General features: G+C 36.5%; 1 protein-coding gene across 2 annotated transcripts in view; it reads left to right on the top strand.

Moving 5' to 3' along the window:
- Positions 1 to 20,621, top strand: part of PDE7B (phosphodiesterase 7B) — a 308,410-nt gene that overhangs the window by 72,120 nt on the left and 215,669 nt on the right. Inside the window, exon 2 of one of the 2 annotated variants that reach the window (XM_081296564.1) lies at positions 19,234 to 19,294. In XM_081296564.1, the coding sequence (XP_081152690.1) occupies positions 19,234 to 19,294 (61 nt within the window). Of the gene's footprint in view, positions 1 to 19,231; positions 19,295 to 20,621 lie in introns of both variants that reach the window. The other variant, XM_081296565.1, reaches the window with a different exon arrangement.

Raw genomic sequence — 20,621 nt, forward strand, 5'->3', positions numbered from 1 at the left:
AGTAATGTTTTACAGAGGTATTGAGAAATTCTCTTTATGTAAAAGATACATGAATTCTGCAAATTATCAATCTGATAACTATAATGTCATGTTCAAATTCATTTTCCTAACTAATTTTGATCATTTTTTCCTGGATGAGAAATTATTATTTTAAAACGAATCAGAAGATGTAGCCTTTTAATGGCTTACTTCTTGGTGAACAACACCCTTCTTGACCAACTTCTTGTACGCTTCTTACCTAGTTTTGGTCAAGTCAAATGAGACAAGGATTGTTGGAATGAATTCAAATAATTGAAGAGAACCACATACCATAAAAAAATCTACCTAATTCACCGAGGTGGAACTGGGACTTAGGTTTCCTACCTTTCTGGAACTTGGAGTAGTATGAGAGTCTTCTCTTTGCTCATTACTAGACTGTGCTCAATAGAAAAGTCACTAAACAAAAAACAAATAAGTTAGGACCAAAAGGAATTTAGAAACATCTAGTCCAAGTCTCTCATCTTGCCAATGAGGAAGTGGAGGTTCATAAAGGCTAAAGAATTTGCTCAAGATCAGTGCCGACTCTGGAGCCCAGATCTCCACCTTCTTAGTAAATACATTCCCCTTTGCCAGCATTTGCCCAGGTATCATCAAAGAACACCTGAATCAGTATCACCAGGGGTGCTGCTCAAGTTTTTAACTTCCTGGGTCCTATTCTTTTCCTCTCTCATTATAGAGCCCAGGAGCATCCATTTTAACAAATTCATAGAATAACCTTTATGCTCACCAGAGTGAGATCATCAATGCACCTTATATTTTACATTTTTAAAGGAAAAATGTATAGTTATTTTTATATCAAACATATGTAAAATAAAAGACAATATGATTCAGGCAACTTGGAAAACTTACCCAAATTAAGAAAGATTATTTAAGAGACCCTTCTTAGAGCAAAGGAGGTGAACCAATAAAATGGGCAATCATCATATTTTGCTAAGGTTAAATGAAGTAATAATTCATTTTGGTAAACACATAAAAGTGGAAATTACTAAGTTGTGTGTGTGTGTGTATGTGTGTGTGTGTGATCAGTGGAACTTAGGAATCATTCTGGAAACTGAGAAAAAAAATTAAATTCCATGGAAAGTGATTCTCATGGGAAAATAGTCCCTGTGTAACTGCCAAGTTATCATGCTACTAGAAGCTTTGGAATTTTACAGGTGTATGTCATTGGTAATGAAATTTAAAAACACAATAGCAAAATCAAATATATGTGTGTTGTTTCTATTTTTAGCAATTTAATTCAAAATTACTTGTGCTATCTACATTTGACCCAAAGAGAAGAAAAACTTCCAAACCTTAGAGAGCTTAAAATCTAAATAAGGTAATAAACCCTAACTTAAAATTATTGCTTATAAGGCAGAGAATGAAAATCATTCTCTGCAAACTGGCATGAAGATTTGGTGAAGAGTGAGTTACATGGCTGAAAGAGTAATAGCACAGAGAAGGGGGCAGAGATAGACAAGGAAGGTGCCCATTCTGCTGGATCTGGGGAGCAGATAGAATTTAGTTGCATTCAATGATTTGTTGATTTTGATCACTTAAAAAGGCCATTTTCACTACTTAATGTTGATTTTGAGCTTTAAATTTCAATCATTCTAAATGATGTCTCCTCAAACAGAAATGTATCTTTTCTCAATTGAATTTGCTTTTTCATAAACAAAGTAAATTTCTTTATCTTCTTTGGATTGAGAGGAAGCAAGAAGACAAAGGTTAGCTCATGGTAAATTCATAAAATTGAGATGATATTTATAAATATAAAAAATCTGCAAATGATTGTATCTTGATCTATAATGCAAAATGTTTAAATTGCTCTTATAGTTTTTAGGTATATATTTAGCCATAGATAATAATATCTCAAAACAGTAGTGTGTGCTGATAACAGAGAAAGAATTTAGTATTGATACTTTTGATGTTGAGATTTTTTTCTAATGAATCTAAACTTAAAAATACCAACAGATCACATGTCTATAATTACTAGATAAGCAGAGGTCCAAGATACAGATAATCCCCCTGCACCGCATGCTGCTTATTTTCAGTGATATTTTTTGATGCTAATTACAAACAGATAAGTATGCAATGTATTTGGCATACATTATTATCAGGTACAAAAGTCTGTTTTTCAACCAGACAAAAATTCTGGTATCAAAAGATTTTCTAGGGGTTTTATTGTTTGTTTGTTGTTTTGAATCTAGGTTTTCTCATATTGTAGACACTGAACACTATGTTGATTACTCTTAGATTGCTAAGTAAACTTTTGTGGGTATTCCTTTTTGTTTTAATAGTATCACATGCCATTCTATTCCTGACTCCTTCCTTCCTTCATTCAACAAACACTTATTAAGAACCTATTAGGTATGAGACCCTTGGTAAGACACAAGAAAGCCATTGAAGATAAATTAAAGTCTTTCCCTGATTTTTTTATACTCAACCTTCCATATCCATGGATTCTACATCCAACCCTGTGGACATACTTCTTTAAACAAATGATGTCTGTATTGAACATGCACAAACTTTTATAGTATAATGAATAATTTGGTAGCATTTACATTGTATTAGGTATTGTAAATAATATAGAGAAAATGTAAAGTATACGGTATGTTACTGTCATGAATATCTAAAGAGAACAAATAAAAAATTCAAAAATAAAGTATATGGTATGATATACATAGGATATATGCAAATACATATCATTTTATATAAGTAATTGAGCATCCGCAGATTTTGGTAACCAGAGGGATCCTAGTACCAATTCCCCATGGATACGGAGGGAGGATTAAACTAGGAAAATATGTAGGTGTGATTGATGCTTCAGTGAATGGCTGGGTGACTGAGGGTGCTTGGGAGAGGCTCTTAACAGATATGTAAAGGTTCAAGAAGGCCTTCAGGAGGACCAGGTGATGTCACGACCGTAACCAGAAGGATGGATAAGGAGGAGCTCCCCAGTGAGAAGGCAAAGGCAGAAGAATGAACATTGTAGAGTAGATCACTAAACCCAAAACACTATGCAGTTCTGCTAGTGCCCAACTAGGAATTATGGGTAATTGTCAGGGCAAAGAGTAGGCACTGAGGGGTTTGGAGTGGGGGAGTGACCAGTTAAGATGGTCACTCTGAATGCTCTGTGACAATTAAAATGGAGCAGATTCTTGGGACAGCTGTGCAAAAATCAAAGTTCAGGGCAAGTGTGCTGTGAGAACTGAGGCACTGGCAGGGGACGGGGGTGGGGAACTAGATGGACTTGAGAAATAGAAGCAAATGAACTTGAAGACAAAATTGCTTTGAGGCCGAAGAGATTAGAGGTGATAGGCAGTGAGAAAAGGGGAGAAGCAAAACTGGGACACCTAGAATTCTGACTTGTGCAACTGAGCTAGAAAAAAAATAATCATCATAAAGGATATAGAAATTATTTTTTAAATACTAATCTCCAGATATCTTAGCAGTGCATGCATGACTAAGACTATGATATGTTCATTTTATTATACAATAATAAGATTTCTGAGGCTACTTGGAGTTACATGTGCAGCTTAAAGTATGTGTAATATTTCATTTTTAAGAGTATTGTTTGCCAGAGCCCTTTGACATTATTTTGATCATCAAAATAATTTCCTTTTGAGGAAGCCTTCTTGTCAATGCACCTAACCACATATTTGAATCACCAGTTGTTAATAAGTTATTATTTTATCTTCCTTAAAATTTGCCTTACAGTAAAGATTTGCACACGAAAGATCACCAAAGATATTCATTTTCTTTTTTAATGGTTTAAAGCCACATTCAGGTCTAAAATTTTTAAATAAAAACTAACAACTATTTATCATAATGAACACATATGTACAATGAGTAATTAACTTTAAAGATAATAAAACCAGGTCCAGCTTTTGGAAATGTATTTTTGGACCCAGTTCCATAATTTTATGCTTTTACTCATAAATTTCAACTAAATGCTATGTTTTTAAAAATATCCTTTGATCACCTGATATAGACAATAGTATAAGAAGTACCAATGGCCTGTTTTTACAGATAACATTAAGAATGTTATCCAATATCAAGATCATTCATTTTGAAGACAGAAAACAAAATTACTCCTGGGGTTTAGACAACGCAGGGTTTCAGTAAATGAAGGGCTCTGAAAGAATGTTGGCATCCATAAAAGTAAAGGTATGAATGGTGGCAGGCCAAGGAAGCAACTGAGTATTACTTCCTGATTCCAAACATTTAATATTTTTCATTTATAATCACAATTTTTTCCTGGATAATAACAAGACCTATTATAGAAAGTATTATAAGGGAACACCTCCTCTCTAAATACCTTGAAATTAAACAGGAGATTTTAACATGAAGAGCATAATGCTACCATGATCTCAGTACTGTGCACTCATATTGCTTTTTTAAACATTTTGAGGTTTTAATTGAAGGCTTTAGGCTTGGTTTATTATCTTTTGCAATGTACATGTATGCAGGTGTATATGTATGGGGGATGCTGGTCTGTATACAAAAAATGAAAGAGAAATCTACATCAGAAAGAGAAGTATAATCAACCTCAAAATCTTTGTAGAGTAAGACAGGGTACAGGCAAGATTTAAATGGATGCTCGTTAAGTATTTTCTATTAGAATACACAGAAACACAGATATACACACCTATATGGATTCAGGCTGTAAGGTTTTTGAGATCTAGTGGATAAAGTTTTTAAAAAAGTGAAGTAGAAAGTGGCTAAAAGAATTACAGGAAATACAGGAAAAGAGAAGGTCAACTTAGGCTCAAAAAAAAAAATCAGGAACGCCTCATAAAGGATTAACATCTCAGTGGGACCTTGAATAATCATGTGGGAAGAGGGAGATAGACATTGAATTTCAAAAAGTAGAGAACATGAGAGATAAATACATATATATGTATTGCATTTATACAATCATACTATTGAGCCAGGAACTTTCCTGATAATATGTAAGCCTTAGGACAACCCTGGGAGGAAGACAGGTTTCATCACATGTTAGAGATGAGGAAGCAAGCTCAGAAGTTTTCTTGAGATCACATGGCTGGTTGTGCCACACATGGGCTGCCAGACTCCAAAGCCCAAGCTCTCTGTCTGCCTCTAGTTTCTACTTCCTCAAAGATCCGGAGACACAAATTTTTAGGGGAAACAAAGGGAACAGCAAAGAGTCACTTGGATTGCAAGGTGAATGGTACGATGTCCAGAGTAAAGAGTGAGGTGTTAAGTGTTTCTTTCTTTGCTGATTGAACTGATGAAGACAGTGAGTAAAGGTATTATAGTATAGATGTCATGTATCGTATACTTCCTGTGTACTGGGCACTGTGCTAAGAAATTTGTGTGTGGTATCACATTTAGTCTCCAAACAAGTCTGTATTGTCTCAGATTTTTAGGTAAGGAGAAAGAGACTTAGGGGAAAAAAAAATAAGCCAATTTCCAAGGTCAAAAGGATTAGGTAGAGCTAAGATTCAAAGTATTGTTAGACTTCAGACAAAAACCTGGACTTTTAACCACTAAGTTACAGTGTACTAGAAAATGGTAACATGATGTACATCATGTGTGTGTGAATTTAGTGTGCAAAATTTCATACTTATCAGTGATCTCCAGAAATGCTTGTGCCAACATGTCTGAATTTCATGCAAGTCATTAAACTGATGATCACATTTCTTGGTATGTGATATTTTCTTCATTCAGCCATGCACTGAAGAGCATTTTCTAGGTACCTGCTTTCTGCCAAATATTCTGTGGGTATCACTGTTCAGAGCTGAGGCACAGTGTATGTGCTTAAGTAGCCCAGCTTTCCCAAATTTAAGACTAGTAACTTAATAAAATTGATTTTTTGTGCATTGCTTTATGAAAGCTATTTGCTATTAATGTGTTCAGTTTTGTTTTTGCTTTGCTAAGAATGCAGAGAGTAAATAGTTTTAAGTCTTTAGGTTTAAAAGTTTCAGTATATAAAAATTTGCTAGTTCACTAAACATCAATTAATTGATAATAATTGTTAGTTGATAAATATTTCTCATATTGCAAGGTCAGTTTCACAGGCAGACTTCCTGGAAAGCTGGTGAAGTATGAACTTCATTGACACTTTCCAAGACTCTGAATTTTGTGTCCCCTCATTTAAAGAGTCTTCTCTCTGCATTTATAATTTTTAGGGTCTTAAAAGATCAAACTCACTCCTGATTAGTCTTAATAACTTAAAGATACCACAACGATTTGTGATTGATTATCAGTGAACAAATAATATCTTTCCTATGTCTGTTGGTGTTCATCTCTCTGGTATTTATAGTTTAGCTACTTCACTAAGTACTTTCGTAAGAGCATGAATACTAATAAAAAGTAAACCTCAAAGCAATGATCATCTCTACTTTTATAAGAGGCTCTTGAAGTAATGAAGTAACTAGATAAGAACTACGAGCTGTCAACAACACAGAACCCACTACCACAAGTGATCCCCACCAACCGTCATAAAATTTTTCTTCTCAGATATTTGAAATACTTTGCTAATTTTATCCATATGCCTATCTATGCTAATGAGATATAATGTAGGTATGACCTCCATTTTCCTGGTATGGACTCTGACCATTTAAAACACATTTTGTTTCTTTGTTTAATACTTGGCAGTGCAGGCCAGGCACTGTGGCTCATGCCAGTAATCTCAGTAGTTCCAGAAGTTGAGACAGGAGGACCACAAGTTCAAAGCCACTCTCGGTAATTTACCAAGGCCCTGAGCAACTTAGCAAGACCCTGTCTAGATAAAAAAAAATTTAAAAAGGGCTGGGGCTGGGCGAGGTGGCGCAGGCCTGTAATCCTAGCGGCTCAGGAGGCTGAGACAGGAGTTCAAAGCCAGCCTCAGCAACAGCAAGGCACTAAGCAACTTAGTGAGACCCTGTCTCTAAATAAAATACAAAATAGGGCTATGGTTGTGACTCAGTGGTTTAAGGCCCCTGAATTGAATCTCCAGTACCAAAAAAAATAAAGGGCTGGGGATGTGGTTCCATTATTTAAGCGCCCCTGGTTCAATCCCTAGTATCAAAACAACAACAACAAAAAATACCTGACAGTATAAAGCTGCTTGTTGAAAAAAATATATACTTAAAATTCTTTCTTTCCAGAGAATATTATCTTTCAAAACTCTACTACTTAGAGAAATCCTAACCTTCAGGTTGGAATCAAGCATACATGTTCCATACACAGCATAGCTCCAGATGACAAGTTCCTAGTGGAATAATGGCATTAAATCTATAATTCAACCCTCTTACCCTCTTACTCATCTCTGTTAAGAGTTTTACCATCTCACAGATTTTTAACTTGACTGCCACACACTAATGAGCAGGTTGGGTATATTTTTTGTCCCAAATCATTCATTCATTCTTTCCATCAAGCAATATTTATTGAGAATTTATGGTGTGATGGACATTGATCTAGATGCTGGGGAACAACAGTGAATTAGACAAGCCTCTACCTTGATGAAAGGAGGGAGACCCAAGAGGAGGTATCTTTCAAATATTGCCCTTATTGAAGTATATTGTGGGGTCTAATGAATTATACCAAAGCAGAATATAACTATTAGCAAAATGTGCACTATTTCATTTTCCCTTTTAGCTTATAAAATCTGTCAGTCATGCCTTCAAGATATTGGATTTTCCAGCTCTGGTGTGGGGTTGCCATTAATTGCCAGTAGAAATTTACAGAAATCTCCATTTTAAAGCCAAGTCCATGTCTCAGAGCTGTCCATATGGAAATGGTCAACATGATTTGACCAGTAATAGTTTTTTGATTGTCTATGGGAACATCTGGATCTTTGACCTCACAAGTAGTTATACAACAGGCCCTTATCCCTGTGGAAAAGTGTTTGTTCCTTTGTGGCTCAGAGGCCCTGTGTTTGCATGTGGGGCTTGATGTTCTGGAAGTCATTTTCTCTAGCACTGGGGTTATTTAATTCCAAGGACTGGTTTGAATTTCTTTTAAAGCTATAAGTGTATAGGATTACATTTAATTGTTGGTTTATGTACAGGAGCATTGCTGCACTGAGCTACGAGGAGCACATTATAATACTCCTTTGTCCTGAGTAAATATTCATTCAGTTGCAGGCTGGATGAAGTCCCATGAATCTCTGAATCATGATGTCTTTACAAAGATTTGGAACTATTGTTATTACCTATTAAGCTTTTGCTGTCTGCAGGGTCTTATAAAGTTGCTTGAAAATTGCAGCATAAATCAGGAAAACCAACATCTAAAGCTTGTGCTTTTCAACCAGATGGCTGAAGCTTAGCAATTCTGAGTACATATTTGTTGGCAACGCAATGGATAAGACAGAAACACTGGTTCCAAGTGCTCACTGTGTCAGTGTTCCAGGGGTGGCAGCAACAGAGCTAGAGTGTTACTGCATATAGTGCGGGGGCAGGGCAGGAATGTAGAGTTCTCTACTTGTTCAAATCTCCTTCTGAAGGTGACAGTTGAGCAAGGGAATGACTTCCTGGAACTGCAACCCTCTCTCCCAAAGTTTCTGTGGAGGAGATGCCCTTCAAAGGGTTAGGGAAGGACTTTTGCTCCAGAGCCTTACTTCCTCATCTGCTAGTTTCCAAAGACTTGATAATCCCTTTCAGTGCATCCTCAGCCTTAACCCTGTGCATGATTCAGAAGGCCCTGGTCTTTATAATCTATCCATGCTTGGTTTGAAAATTTGACAAGTTTCATTCTCATATCATCGTGATCTACTCCTTGTAAAATCCGTATGGATTATATGAAATGTACAGAAATATGCTGGTGAACACCCTGCTGGAGGCAAACCTGTTCTGGTGGTACACTCAACTTCATTGATTCTCACAACTATGAGGGGTAGGGATAAGAGGGATGGTGTCAGCAAGCTCCATAATGAGGCAGTGCCCCACTTGGCAGAAGCTTTTTACCACTTAAGGATATGTCAAGAGTGACAGAGAGCAACCTGAGCCAGCAAACATGGCTACCGTCCACACTCCCAGCTCAAAAACCTCTGAACACTTTTGGCATCTCTACTGCCTGGAACATGTGACCTGTGACCTGAAGTGACTTTTTTTTCGGATCCACAGCCTACAGAATCTAAGCCTATGTCTGGTCACGAAATAGAGTCCAAAAGGCCCTTCGTGACCTGGCCCCTGTCATCTTTCCCAGCCTCAAGTGTCTCCACTCCCTGATTCCCCTGATTATCTGAATCCAATCCCTCATCACCATTCTAAATTCCCTTGGTCTTCTCAATCACCTTTAGACTTTTGCACCTACTGTTTGTGGTAACCATAATAAACACTTTCATAGCTTATCTAGTGCTTCAACCCCTCTGAGGATTTGTTTAATATTAGTTCTCATCTCCTCTGTCCAAACAGAATACATTATTCAGAAACCTTTTCATGCCACCAGGATGTGGCCAGTTTGTGTAATCACCTGTAAGGACCCCCTTTCCCAAATCCACTTGAGTTCTTTCCCTTTCCTCAACACCAAGGATAAGGATGCATTGGGAAGGGTTACCATCTCCATCCAGACCTTTGGCTTTGTGGGTTACCCTCTGAATGACCAGTGTTCTCCATCTCAGGCAGAGAATTTTTTTCTCCTCTTAATACCCTATGACTCACATGGAAGAATGTGCTTTCTATTCTGTACAGAGGATCGCCAAATGGCCAAATCCTACTTCCGCCTCCTTCCTTCCACAAAACCACATACATACCAGGCCACACTATGGGTTTTAGAGCACATAAGATGTTTTCATATGTATTACATTATTTGGTAGAGGAGTGAGCATTGTTACTCCCTCAGCTCTGTAATGAAATTCAAAAAGATAAAATGTGCCAATGATTGCACAACTAGTAAGAGACAGGCTTGGGATTTGAACCTCAATATGCTAAATTTTTTTCTACTGTGTACACCAATCTGTCCCTCTTCCATACTACTTCCTGTTTTCTGCAACAATAAGGGACTAATAGACTTCACCTTTCATAATTCACTATAATGTCTATTAAATGTTTATGCCTTTAGTTACTTGCTTTCACAGAAGTAGTCATCTCTCGGTCTGAAATGTAGCTGTAGCTAGCTGTCAACCCTTGAGACTCTGAGATGATAAAGAAAAGATGAAATGGTATTGCAAAATTCTCACACAATTTTTGCAGTATTTATCCAGATCTCTGGAATATGTATTTATATATATTATAGAAAAATTCTCAGAGTCCATACCAGAATTCTTCCCAATGTGCTTGGACCCAGTGCCTACCCAGTTCCTATAACTGAGTGTACTGGAAAGAGATTCAGAAATAGTCCATGCCAATCATCTTTTTTTTTTTTTAAAGAGAGAGTGAGAGAGGAGAGAGAGAGAGAGAGAGAGAGAGAGAGAGAGAGAGAGAGAGAGGAGAATTTTTTTTAAAATATTTATTTTTAGTTCTCGGCCGACACAACATCTTTGTTGGTATGTGGTGCTGAGGATCGAACCAGGGCCGCACGCATGCGAGGCGAGCGCGCTACCGCTTGAGCCACATCCCCAGCCCCCAATCATCATTACAAGTATAGTTTTAGCTGGAATCATGCTTGCCCAGAGGCTATAGTCATTGTTGCATAGTGAAAACTGCGGGTTTTTTTTTAAGTTTTAGGTGAATACAATATCATTTTATTTTTATGTCATGCTGGGGATCTAACCCAGTGCCTCACACGTGCTTGGCGCATACTCTGCCACTTGAGCCACAACCCCAGCTCCGCAAAATGCAGTTTTTGATGTGCATGTTCATGTGTGCATTGGAAGTCAAGACTGACACAACAACTATACTTGCCTGCCTGCCACCTGACCCCAGGATGTTCCTTAGGGGGATCAAACAGAAGGTAGCAATACAGCCTTCCTAGTACCCTCTACTGTCCAGGGCTGGAATGACAGAAAACAGCTCTGCATTCTCAATGTTTGCTTAATAACTTAAAAAAAAAAAAAAAAAAAGTACTCTTGGGCTGAAACCAGGTTTTCCAAGTTTTGGTTCGTAATAAGTAGTTTTTAAACGTTTAAAAATAGGGGTATGTAATAAAATGCTGAGAGACTCTCTGGAGATTGCTGCTGCTGGCACTTCTCTAATAGAAAGCATACGCCATTGAGCTAACATTTTGTTCTTTGACTGAAGAAGAAAACAAAGCTGTTAAAAAGCTGGTAGGCTCATTTTCCAATAGCAATAGCATTAATATCTTTCAAGTCACTCCTAACCATAGCTAATTAGAGGTTTATGAGGGATGGCCCTTCCTGAAGGGTTACCCCAGGTTATGCAGCCCGCAGAATTGCTGTTGACTGTTGGCAACAATGGATTTGTTAAGAATTTCTGCTCAGCCTGAGGTGATTATCTTTTTTTTTTTATTTTGCTGGTGTGTCTCTTATTTTGACTGGCTGAGGTTGGATTGGACCATGAGACCAGAATTCTAAGGCAGTGCCAGGTTGATGCTGGGGATCTGCACTGACAGATTGTTGAAAACTTATTAGTCTGACGTTTTAACAGCCTGCAAAAGGATGGAAATCTGCTCTTTAACTGGAAAAGCTTAGGAAGGAAAACATGAGCTCGACTGAAATCAGCCCCTGTTCCAAATCTGCCGTCCTCTGGCACCGGAGTGCTGAGGGCTGCCACAGTGTTTAGAGATTAAGGCCTGACTATGCCACCCACGCAGTAGACTAGCCTGCATAAAATAGTGTGGACTTGGGCCACTGTAAAGAAGGAGACCCTGAAAACGCATCCTGCAGGAGCAGGGAAACTGTGATGCACTCAACTCTAGGTGCTAATGGCTTCAGCAGTAGCAGAAGTCAGCCTCACATGAAGTTCCTGTTGGATGGCTGGGGAATTCATTTTGGTCATCATTCTATGAACTAATTCAAAAAGGTGGGGAGGATAAGTAGCACTTCAGGCTCAGTACCCTCTTTGAATAAGAAATTGACAAAAAAAAAAAAAAGATGTCAGGCAAGACTGTTGAAAGATATCTGGTGCCATTAAAGTTATTTGTTATAATGCAAAGAGTTCATTAAATATCCTTGCTCTTCAAAAGCAAACCAGCCCTCTCTAGCTCAGACCAGAAATATTTTTAAATGACTATTGGCCCTTACTCTTTTCCAATCTCATCTGTTTGCTTCTGTCCTTGGCAACTATTTGTGTGATCCTGATAGGGCTTTGTGCAGGCAGCTTCTTCTACATGGATGAGCCCTCTGTTCTGCCAGCCAACTGTCTCCTATCCTTCAGACCCAGGCCTAGAGTCATCTATCTTTGGAAGCCTTTAGCAATGTCCCCTGGCATTGTCCAGTGCCCACCATTGAAAGTGCCCTTAGTTTTCCATGTTGACTTAAGACTAGGTTATAAACCTCTCTGGACATAATCTAGCCTGAATTTCATTTGATTTTGTATCCACACAAATGGTACAGTGCCTGTACACACACAGCACTCAATAATGCCATTTGTACAGTTGATAGACATTAATGGGTTTCCACACTTTTAGGCTCTGCTAGACTTTAAGAAGCTCTGTCTCAACAGAAGCTATATTTTTGTGCTCTACAGACCTAAGCCATTTTCTCTCTAGGCCTATCTTCTAAGAGTCAGGTTTTGGTTAGTTAGTACCATTCAGTTCTCTGCTTGGAGAAAGTACAAGATAGGAAGAGATTCATTTTTGTAATGTTTTCCTCGATGTCAAATTCCATCCCTTTATCACCCAATTGCAGCTACACATGATGTGGCCACATCAATGGCAGCACTTATTGGTGTATAAACATAAGTGTGCAGGGAAAAAATTTTATGCTCATTCTAATATATCCCACAGAGTTACAATAAGAAATTATTCATTTAAGCATTGTGCTCATTAAGTATTAGTCATTGTCCTAGACATTTAGAAATATGAAAGTGAGCAAATAAAACAGAGCATACAAGCATTTGCCTTGTTTACTCATGTAATATTTGGCAAACTTGCAGAAGAATCAATGTTCCTAGAATTGGGATGAAAAAGAGGTGAAGGCAGCCTGTGCTGGATCTTTGCCTTCTGTTTTATTTCTTATTTTTTTAAAAAATATTTTTTAGTTGTAAATGGACACAATATCTTCATTTATTTATCTTTATGTGGTGCTGAGGTTCAAACCCAGTGCTGTGTGCGTGCAAGGCTATAACCCCAGCCCTCCCTTTTTTCTATTGTCTTTGTTGATGCGGAGACAGATGAGATGCATTTCACTTTCCACTGAAGTCCTACAACTTCCCAATGTTCTGACCATGGTAACTGCTTTTTCAGTTCAGGAAACTGGTTTGATGATTTTTTCCCCAAAATTATATATTTCTTTTTCCAAATGATATATATTTTTTTCCAAAATGAGTGTAGTCCTATATCATGGTCCTTTTTATTCTATTTTGTTTTAATGAACTATCAAGCACAGTTCTGAAGATGTTGAATTTTTCTACATTTCTGCAGTAGCATTCAATATTCAACAAAGAGCCTTGTGCACCAATAGCTTTCTAATTCTTGGATCACTGCAATGTGCTGTGTTCTTAAAGTTACCAATTCACTGATGCCTCCTGGTTCTCTTCTTTCCCAATTGTGGTTCCACCAGCCTAGCAAGCTCACATCTTGGTGAGCCTATTTTGCAGAGCTGAACAGAGTCATTTATGGAGGACCAGTCTATAGCCTCATCCTCCAGTACTTTTATAAGGACCTAATTTCCTTTATTAAATTCTTTTCTGCTAAAGAAGAAGAAAAAGAACAAAAACAACTAAAAATTTGAGTAAGAAATCAAATAAAGTCATAACCAATTAATTATTTTCTGATAACAGTTAACATTACCTTCTTGCAAAACGCTGTATGGTCTCAGCTGGTTGGAGCCAACCCTCAAGGAACAAGGATTTCTTTTTTCTTTTTTTAATTATCATCATTATTATTTTTAGTTGTAGATGGACACAATACCTTTATCTTTTTTATTTATTTTTATGTGGTGCCAAGGATCCAATCCAGTGCCTCATAAGTGCAAGGCACTTATGTACTCTGCCACTGAGCCACAATCCCAGCCTAGGAGCAAGGATTTCTTTCTATCCTGGATTTTATCTGTTTGCAGATGTTTTCTCCCTTCCAAAAGTATCAAGGCAATTTCTGTAAAAAGATTAGTTGCTGGAGGTCAGCTGAGACCTATACATTCAAGTGATAACAAGTACGCAGAAAAATGAAAAGATGTATGAAAGCTTATTTTAATCAGGAAAAACATTAATTGGTTTAAGAAAGCTAAGAGCAGTGAAAACTAAACAATAAAATCAAAATGTGAGCTTTTTACTCTTTTAATAACTTCTTTTGAGTATATAATACTATTATCAATATTTGGATATTATTATATCAGACAATTTTTTCCTTAGCAGGATAAAATTTTAAAACTTATGTGTGAGTTTTAAAATTACTCCCGATATCATATTTCACAACTAAATTTGTGATAAAAATAATGAAAAAATATAGTTCAATCAAGAGAAACATACTTTATTGTATTGTCCTGAAATATATGATTTCATCAGGCTAATTAATGTGCATTACATGTATACTTACTATTTTTGTCAGTACACAACTTTCATGAATTATAATATACTGTGATTACTCTAGTCATCATGGTGTACAATAGATCTCTTGGATTTATTCTTCCTGTCTATTTGAAATTTTGTACCTTTTGACCAACAATTCCCTAGTACCCCTCTCCTTCAGTCCCTGGTAACCACCATTCTATTTTATGCTCTTATAAATTCAATTTTTTTAGATTATACCTATAAGTAAGTTCATATAGTATTTGTTTTTCTGTGCCTGGCTTATTTTATGTAACATAATGCTCTCCAAGATCATCCATGATGTCACAAATGTCCTTCTTATGACTGAGTAATATTCTACTATGTTTATATGCCACATTTTGTTTATCCATCCAAACTTCGATAGACACTTAGGTTGATTTCTAAATAACAGATGCAAAATTTAATAACATTCAATATTTTTTCTTGAGTAAAGGTCAAATTTTGAATTTGATAAAGAAAATTCTTAATAAGTAAGAAATAGCAAACAACTTGTGAAATACTCTGACTTCTAAAATTAAGGGTTTTTTTCATTTTTATTCCTAAATCATGATGGAAATTAAAATTGAATTTTCATGGATGAACTAAATTTATTAATTCTTATTTTTACATTACAACCCCCTCACAATAATTTAAACTAGGTCATTCTCATTCATAATGAATTAACAATGATCCTATGACATAGATAATATTACCCCCTATTATAAATAAGAAAGCAGGTTGGGCACAACTAAATAAATTGCCCATGATAATACAGTGTATAAGAGGAGGTAGAAACAGGATTTAAAATTAAGTCAGTTGAATCTAAAGCATGAGCTCTTACAGGTGCAACCCTTACAAACAAAAGCTGTTAATGGGTGAGAGAGGGAGACATCAATAGAGATAATCTAGTTGGCCAAGACAATGAGGAGACCCAAAGTAGCCAATATTAGGATTTTGGGATTTTGATAAAGCATGGGGTAACCTGTCAGCATTTATCTTCTCATTAATTGCAGGAGAGGATTGAGTGGTACCCTCTGTGCCTAAGTTGTCTACTATGAAAAGAGTATAATCAGAGTATGAGACAGTAGGTGTACAGATGGTAGATGTACAGAACAATGCTTAGTCCATAGTGTACACTCAACAAATGTGAGCTAGTTCACAGATATTTAGTAGACCTAGTCCACAAAGAGTTATCAGGATCCTGGAATGTATAAAGCACCAGGTTTACAACAATGAGACATGTTAAGAACATTAATGAACAGGATTTGGTTCTTCATGGTCTATGGGGGCAATCAGCATTACACACGAGTTCATAAGCATGGTATCCTATGGGCTTCAGAAGGAGAGCACATATCAGGAGGATTTCTCTGATGCTAACAGGGCTCCAACCCTTTGGATGAGAATTTCAATAACAAGTTCCTATTATCTGGGGACAATGTTCACTGGGAGAGTTGGACAGGAACAAGGTGAGTTGATATCAGTATTTCAGGCACAGAAGACAAAGCAAAGTTGGAGTCCCTAAGGAGAGGTGGAATCCTGAGAATTAGGAAGAGTCCTGACAAGCAGAACCAAGTACAAAGTCAGAGTCACTCAGCAGCAGGTTACTGGAATGGGAAGTTCCAATGAGCATAACCAGAGCATTGAAGAGGAGGGTTGCAGCACCCCAGAATCCAGCAGGACACAAGACCTTCCCCATGACACAGCCTGCAGTTTTCTGAGACTTGGACCCTGTGGTTTAGCTTAATTAATCTCCAAAACTGGGTCATCACCCTGGATTTCACAGCAGGAAGGAGCCTGGCAGCAAAGGCCCAGTAAACACAGCCATCAGTGAGAAAAAGCACTGGAAAGAATCCTGAGAACAATCAGATTCCCCTCTGGGCATTGCTTTAAAATCTCTTACCATCATCAGGTAACATTATAAACCAGGGCAATTAAAGACCTTGTTAAAGGTGTTTCAGCCATTTCCCAGACCACCAGGGAGACAAGTTGAGGAAGAGGTCTGATTGCCTTGTCCTCACTGGAAGGGACACAGTACCTGCTTTGCTGCTGGGCGATGTGCCTGTCTAGTCAGTGAACCCAGGCAGGCCATGACTCTTAAGGAATGCATGCCTCATAGAAGTTTCAGAAACCCCTCCTAGCTATGTTCATGGCCAGGGAAGACATAAACAAGGCTGCCCTTGGCCTACAGTAGCCATGGAAAGTTATGCAACACCCACCTGTTACTTGCAGGAAGGCCCTGCAAGTAAAGAAGGAAAGCTCTTCCTTGGCAGCTTGGATGTGGACTTCGTCACTAACAAAGGGCAAGAAAACACTCCCAAGTTATTTCCTTGTAGAACCCAGAATATAGATTGGTAGAGCTTCCTGGGACTTTGTTCTGCCAAGAAGTGGAAAACATTTTCAAAACCTCTGACCTTTTATTTAAAAATAATTATTAACTCTTTCAGGTCATTAAAATACCACTTTGAAAAGCAGGTGATGCAGAAAATAGATCCTAGCTATTTATAAGGGTTTAACCTCTCCCCAAACACAAACAAAACAGGAACAAACAGTGGATTAGACTCCATGGGTCATTAATCCTCACATTTGCTCCTTGACCTGACTTGATGGCACATATCTACAGCCCATGTTACTTACAAAGAAATGAAGCATGAAGAGATTAAGTGGCATGATAAATATCACGTGAGGTCAGCACAGTAGCTGGGAAGAAAGCTCACGATACTGAGTCTCCATTAGAATTCAGTGCCCTCTTAACCTTCCGCAGAACAAAGCCTCCCTCCTCCACAGCCCATCCTCTTGGCTCACCAAAGTAGCTTACCTCCTTTTTATATCTCTGAGCCATTTATTCATCTCTTTGTGTACAATGTAGGTCATCCCAAAAGATGGGTTGATTTGAAAATAATGACTTCATACTTTTCTCTGTTTGTACTGGAGGATGGTGTGAAGAACATGAGGAATTATTCCCTTTTAAATCACTTTATCTTATAATATATTAAGTACAGATACAATAAAGATTGATGGGAGTGGAATCAACCAAGTTGTGAAAGGTGGAAATGAGAGGAGAATGTTGCAGGTAGCAGGCTCTCAGTTTCCTAAGGGCGAAGGAAGTAAGTGGTAAGAAGAGTTATTGGAGGAGACAGTCCATCCAATCTTCTGCCAATGGCCTCCCAGGGAGACAGGTACAGGGATACATGTATAAAACAGCCATTTTTAGATTCAAAGTATTGCACTTTGCAGCAATTCTTTCTTATTGTTAAATATTTCGAGCATAGGAAAAAAAGTGTAAAAAATAATTTCAGTTTTCAAATAATTATACAAAAAATTGATAATCCCTGTGTGACCTTTGACATTTCATTTCTCTAGATCTCTTCCTCCTAACCTGTACTTGATGTTTCTATTTTTATTTATTGAATTTGTTTTATGCTTTTTCTATAAGTTAATATATCCATAAACAATATATAGATGTTTTTAGACATTTCAACTGCATAAACTTTTTTGATTAACATTATAATTTTATATGACTTAAACATTGTTTTATGTGATTAGAAAAATATATGTATTTTATGATTTGAATATTCTGTAATTTTTATATTATATATAAATATGTTATATATTAGATGTTTTAGATCATATATAGCTTTAATCCACTTTACCTATCATGTAATCCTCTAATTATGACTGACATTTATCTGTTTTTTACCAGAGCATTTTAGTTGCATTTGAAAATTTCTCTAACTAAAAGTCTAGAAAGTGATTTTCTATGCCATAGGGTTTGAGCATTTCAACTTTGTTATATTTTGCCAATTTTTTCCAAAGTGGTTGTCATTTTATACTCCAACCCAGACTCTACATTTCTGAAAACATTTGTTAATGCCAGACTTCTAAATTTAGTCAACTCAATGAGTTCAAAACAAATTACATATAATTTGCTTATTCCTGATTATTGGTATAAATATATTTTCTATGTTTATTGGCCATCCAGATTTCTTTTTCCATGCATTGCTTGTTCATACCCTTTACCCATTTTTTCTCTCAGATTATTTGTTATATTCTTATTGCTTTGGTGAATTTATTTATATGTTCAGGTTCTAACCATTTGCCAATTTCATTTATCACACAAATTCTTCAATAACTGATTGTATCTGTAGACTCTATCTTCTTAAAAGTTTTAAAAAGTGAGTTAAAACTGTAATAGATATGAAAATTGATATTTCTATGAGTCTGTGGGTTCAAGAAAAGCATTATAAATGCCACTTCATGTCTTTATTTCTGCCCCACACCAAGTTCAGAGAGTCAAGTGTCAGACACACAGCTTAGTTTAGAATAATGTAGGTGCTAAAGATTAAACTTGAGGATGATTAGACTCAGGTTAATGGACCTTATATTGCCTATGTTCCACTGATATAGAAACTAAGTTCATCTCAAGCCATGACTTCTCATGGGAGCACACAGAATCCACTATAGGCAGGGACCAGGGGCATGCAGGAACAATCAATCCCAAATTACCTTTCAAATATTTTACTACCAGCAAAGTCTCTGTTTATGCATAATTCCCCAGACTCAGGTAACTAAGAAAACAAAAATAGAATAACATCATAATATTTTCAGATTTCATGAATATATTGCCTTGGGAATTGTGATTATGACATCTTAAATTTTAACTGCAGCTATCCTTCTATTTCAGAGGTGTGGCGAAATCTTGTTTGAGAACCCTGACCAGAATGCCAAATGTGTTTGCATGCTAGGTAAGAAGGCTTCTCATTTCACATACATGAAATATGATGATGTCCTGTGGAGTCATTGCTGCTCTGCTGCCTTGGTGACTATCTCTTGCTGCATTTTAGGGAGAATTAAATGTTCACTTGGGAGTTTATAAGGAGCTCTAACACATATGTGGCGTATTTGACAATGAGAAAGATTTGGGTTTTAAAAATTGTCAGAAAGTCTGGGTTCATGCTTCTGAGTCTTTTGAGATTTATCTTGGATCATCAGCACAGCTTACAATTGAATGCTTTGTATTAAAGAAACCATAATCAAAAGGCAAGGAGAATCACATTGTAGTTCTTAACCAGAGATGTTAGGATAGATAAGTAGCCATTAAGTATTTATAACAAACTATAAAACTTCCTTACTTATGAGGCTTGGGAGAAATACATACTTGAACTAATCTGAAGTCAGTGCAGCAATTACCCACAATGTGTTTATAACAAAGTAGCAAGGAATAATCATTTGTTCTTTTTAAAAATTTGTTTCAATTAGTTATATATCATTTGTTTTTATGGGATGATATCATCAATACCTTTTATTAACTCATTTAATGTGCACTGTTAGGAAATGGGCTTGGTATTATTTTCCACACTTTATAGATTAGAAAATAATTATAGAGAATATAAATAAAACTCTTAAATTATGACAACAAAGTTTCTAAACTATAAAGCCTATAAAATTTTATGTGTAGAATATAGATCTTATTTGAGCCACTAAAATACATCCAATGAACTTTATATTAATTGTTGTAATAGAACAAAACAGTAACAAGGATAACAAAAAAATCCTTAAAATTCTATTTTCACACTTGTCCATTCTTACCTTAAACCATATTTGTAAACAAAGAACAAAGTGATTCATTGTAACTTCTTTCATTTTCTCTAGTCACTTCATATCTTGGCAGCCTGGATTATCAAGAAGAAAAAGTAGACAGCAAGATACAGTCAGGGGAAAATCCTGATAGTTTATTATTCAAAATAATCACATATCAAATAATCAAAGTTGCTCTCATGACTTTAAAAAACAAATAGCAGCCAGCCCATTTTTTTATTTTTTGGATCTTTCTTATTTTCTTGTACTTTTGTTTTAAACTTCTCTATTGTGGTTTGTATATGTTTTTATTTTAATAAACATGGTGGCTACATAGTAATGCTTCCATTGAAGAAATGAACATTTTATTGGAAACACACGGACAATGAATATAGCACAACATCAACACACCCATTTAAATATCCAATGTTCTTTTCTCTTAACTGTGAAATGTCTCAAAAATGCTAATATTTCAGGATCCTAGATAGATAGATA

The sequence above is a fragment of the Spermophilus citellus genome (genome assembly GCF_964194105.1).
Source record: "Spermophilus citellus genome assembly, chromosome: 5".
NCBI lineage: Eukaryota > Metazoa > Chordata > Mammalia > Rodentia > Sciuridae > Spermophilus > Spermophilus citellus.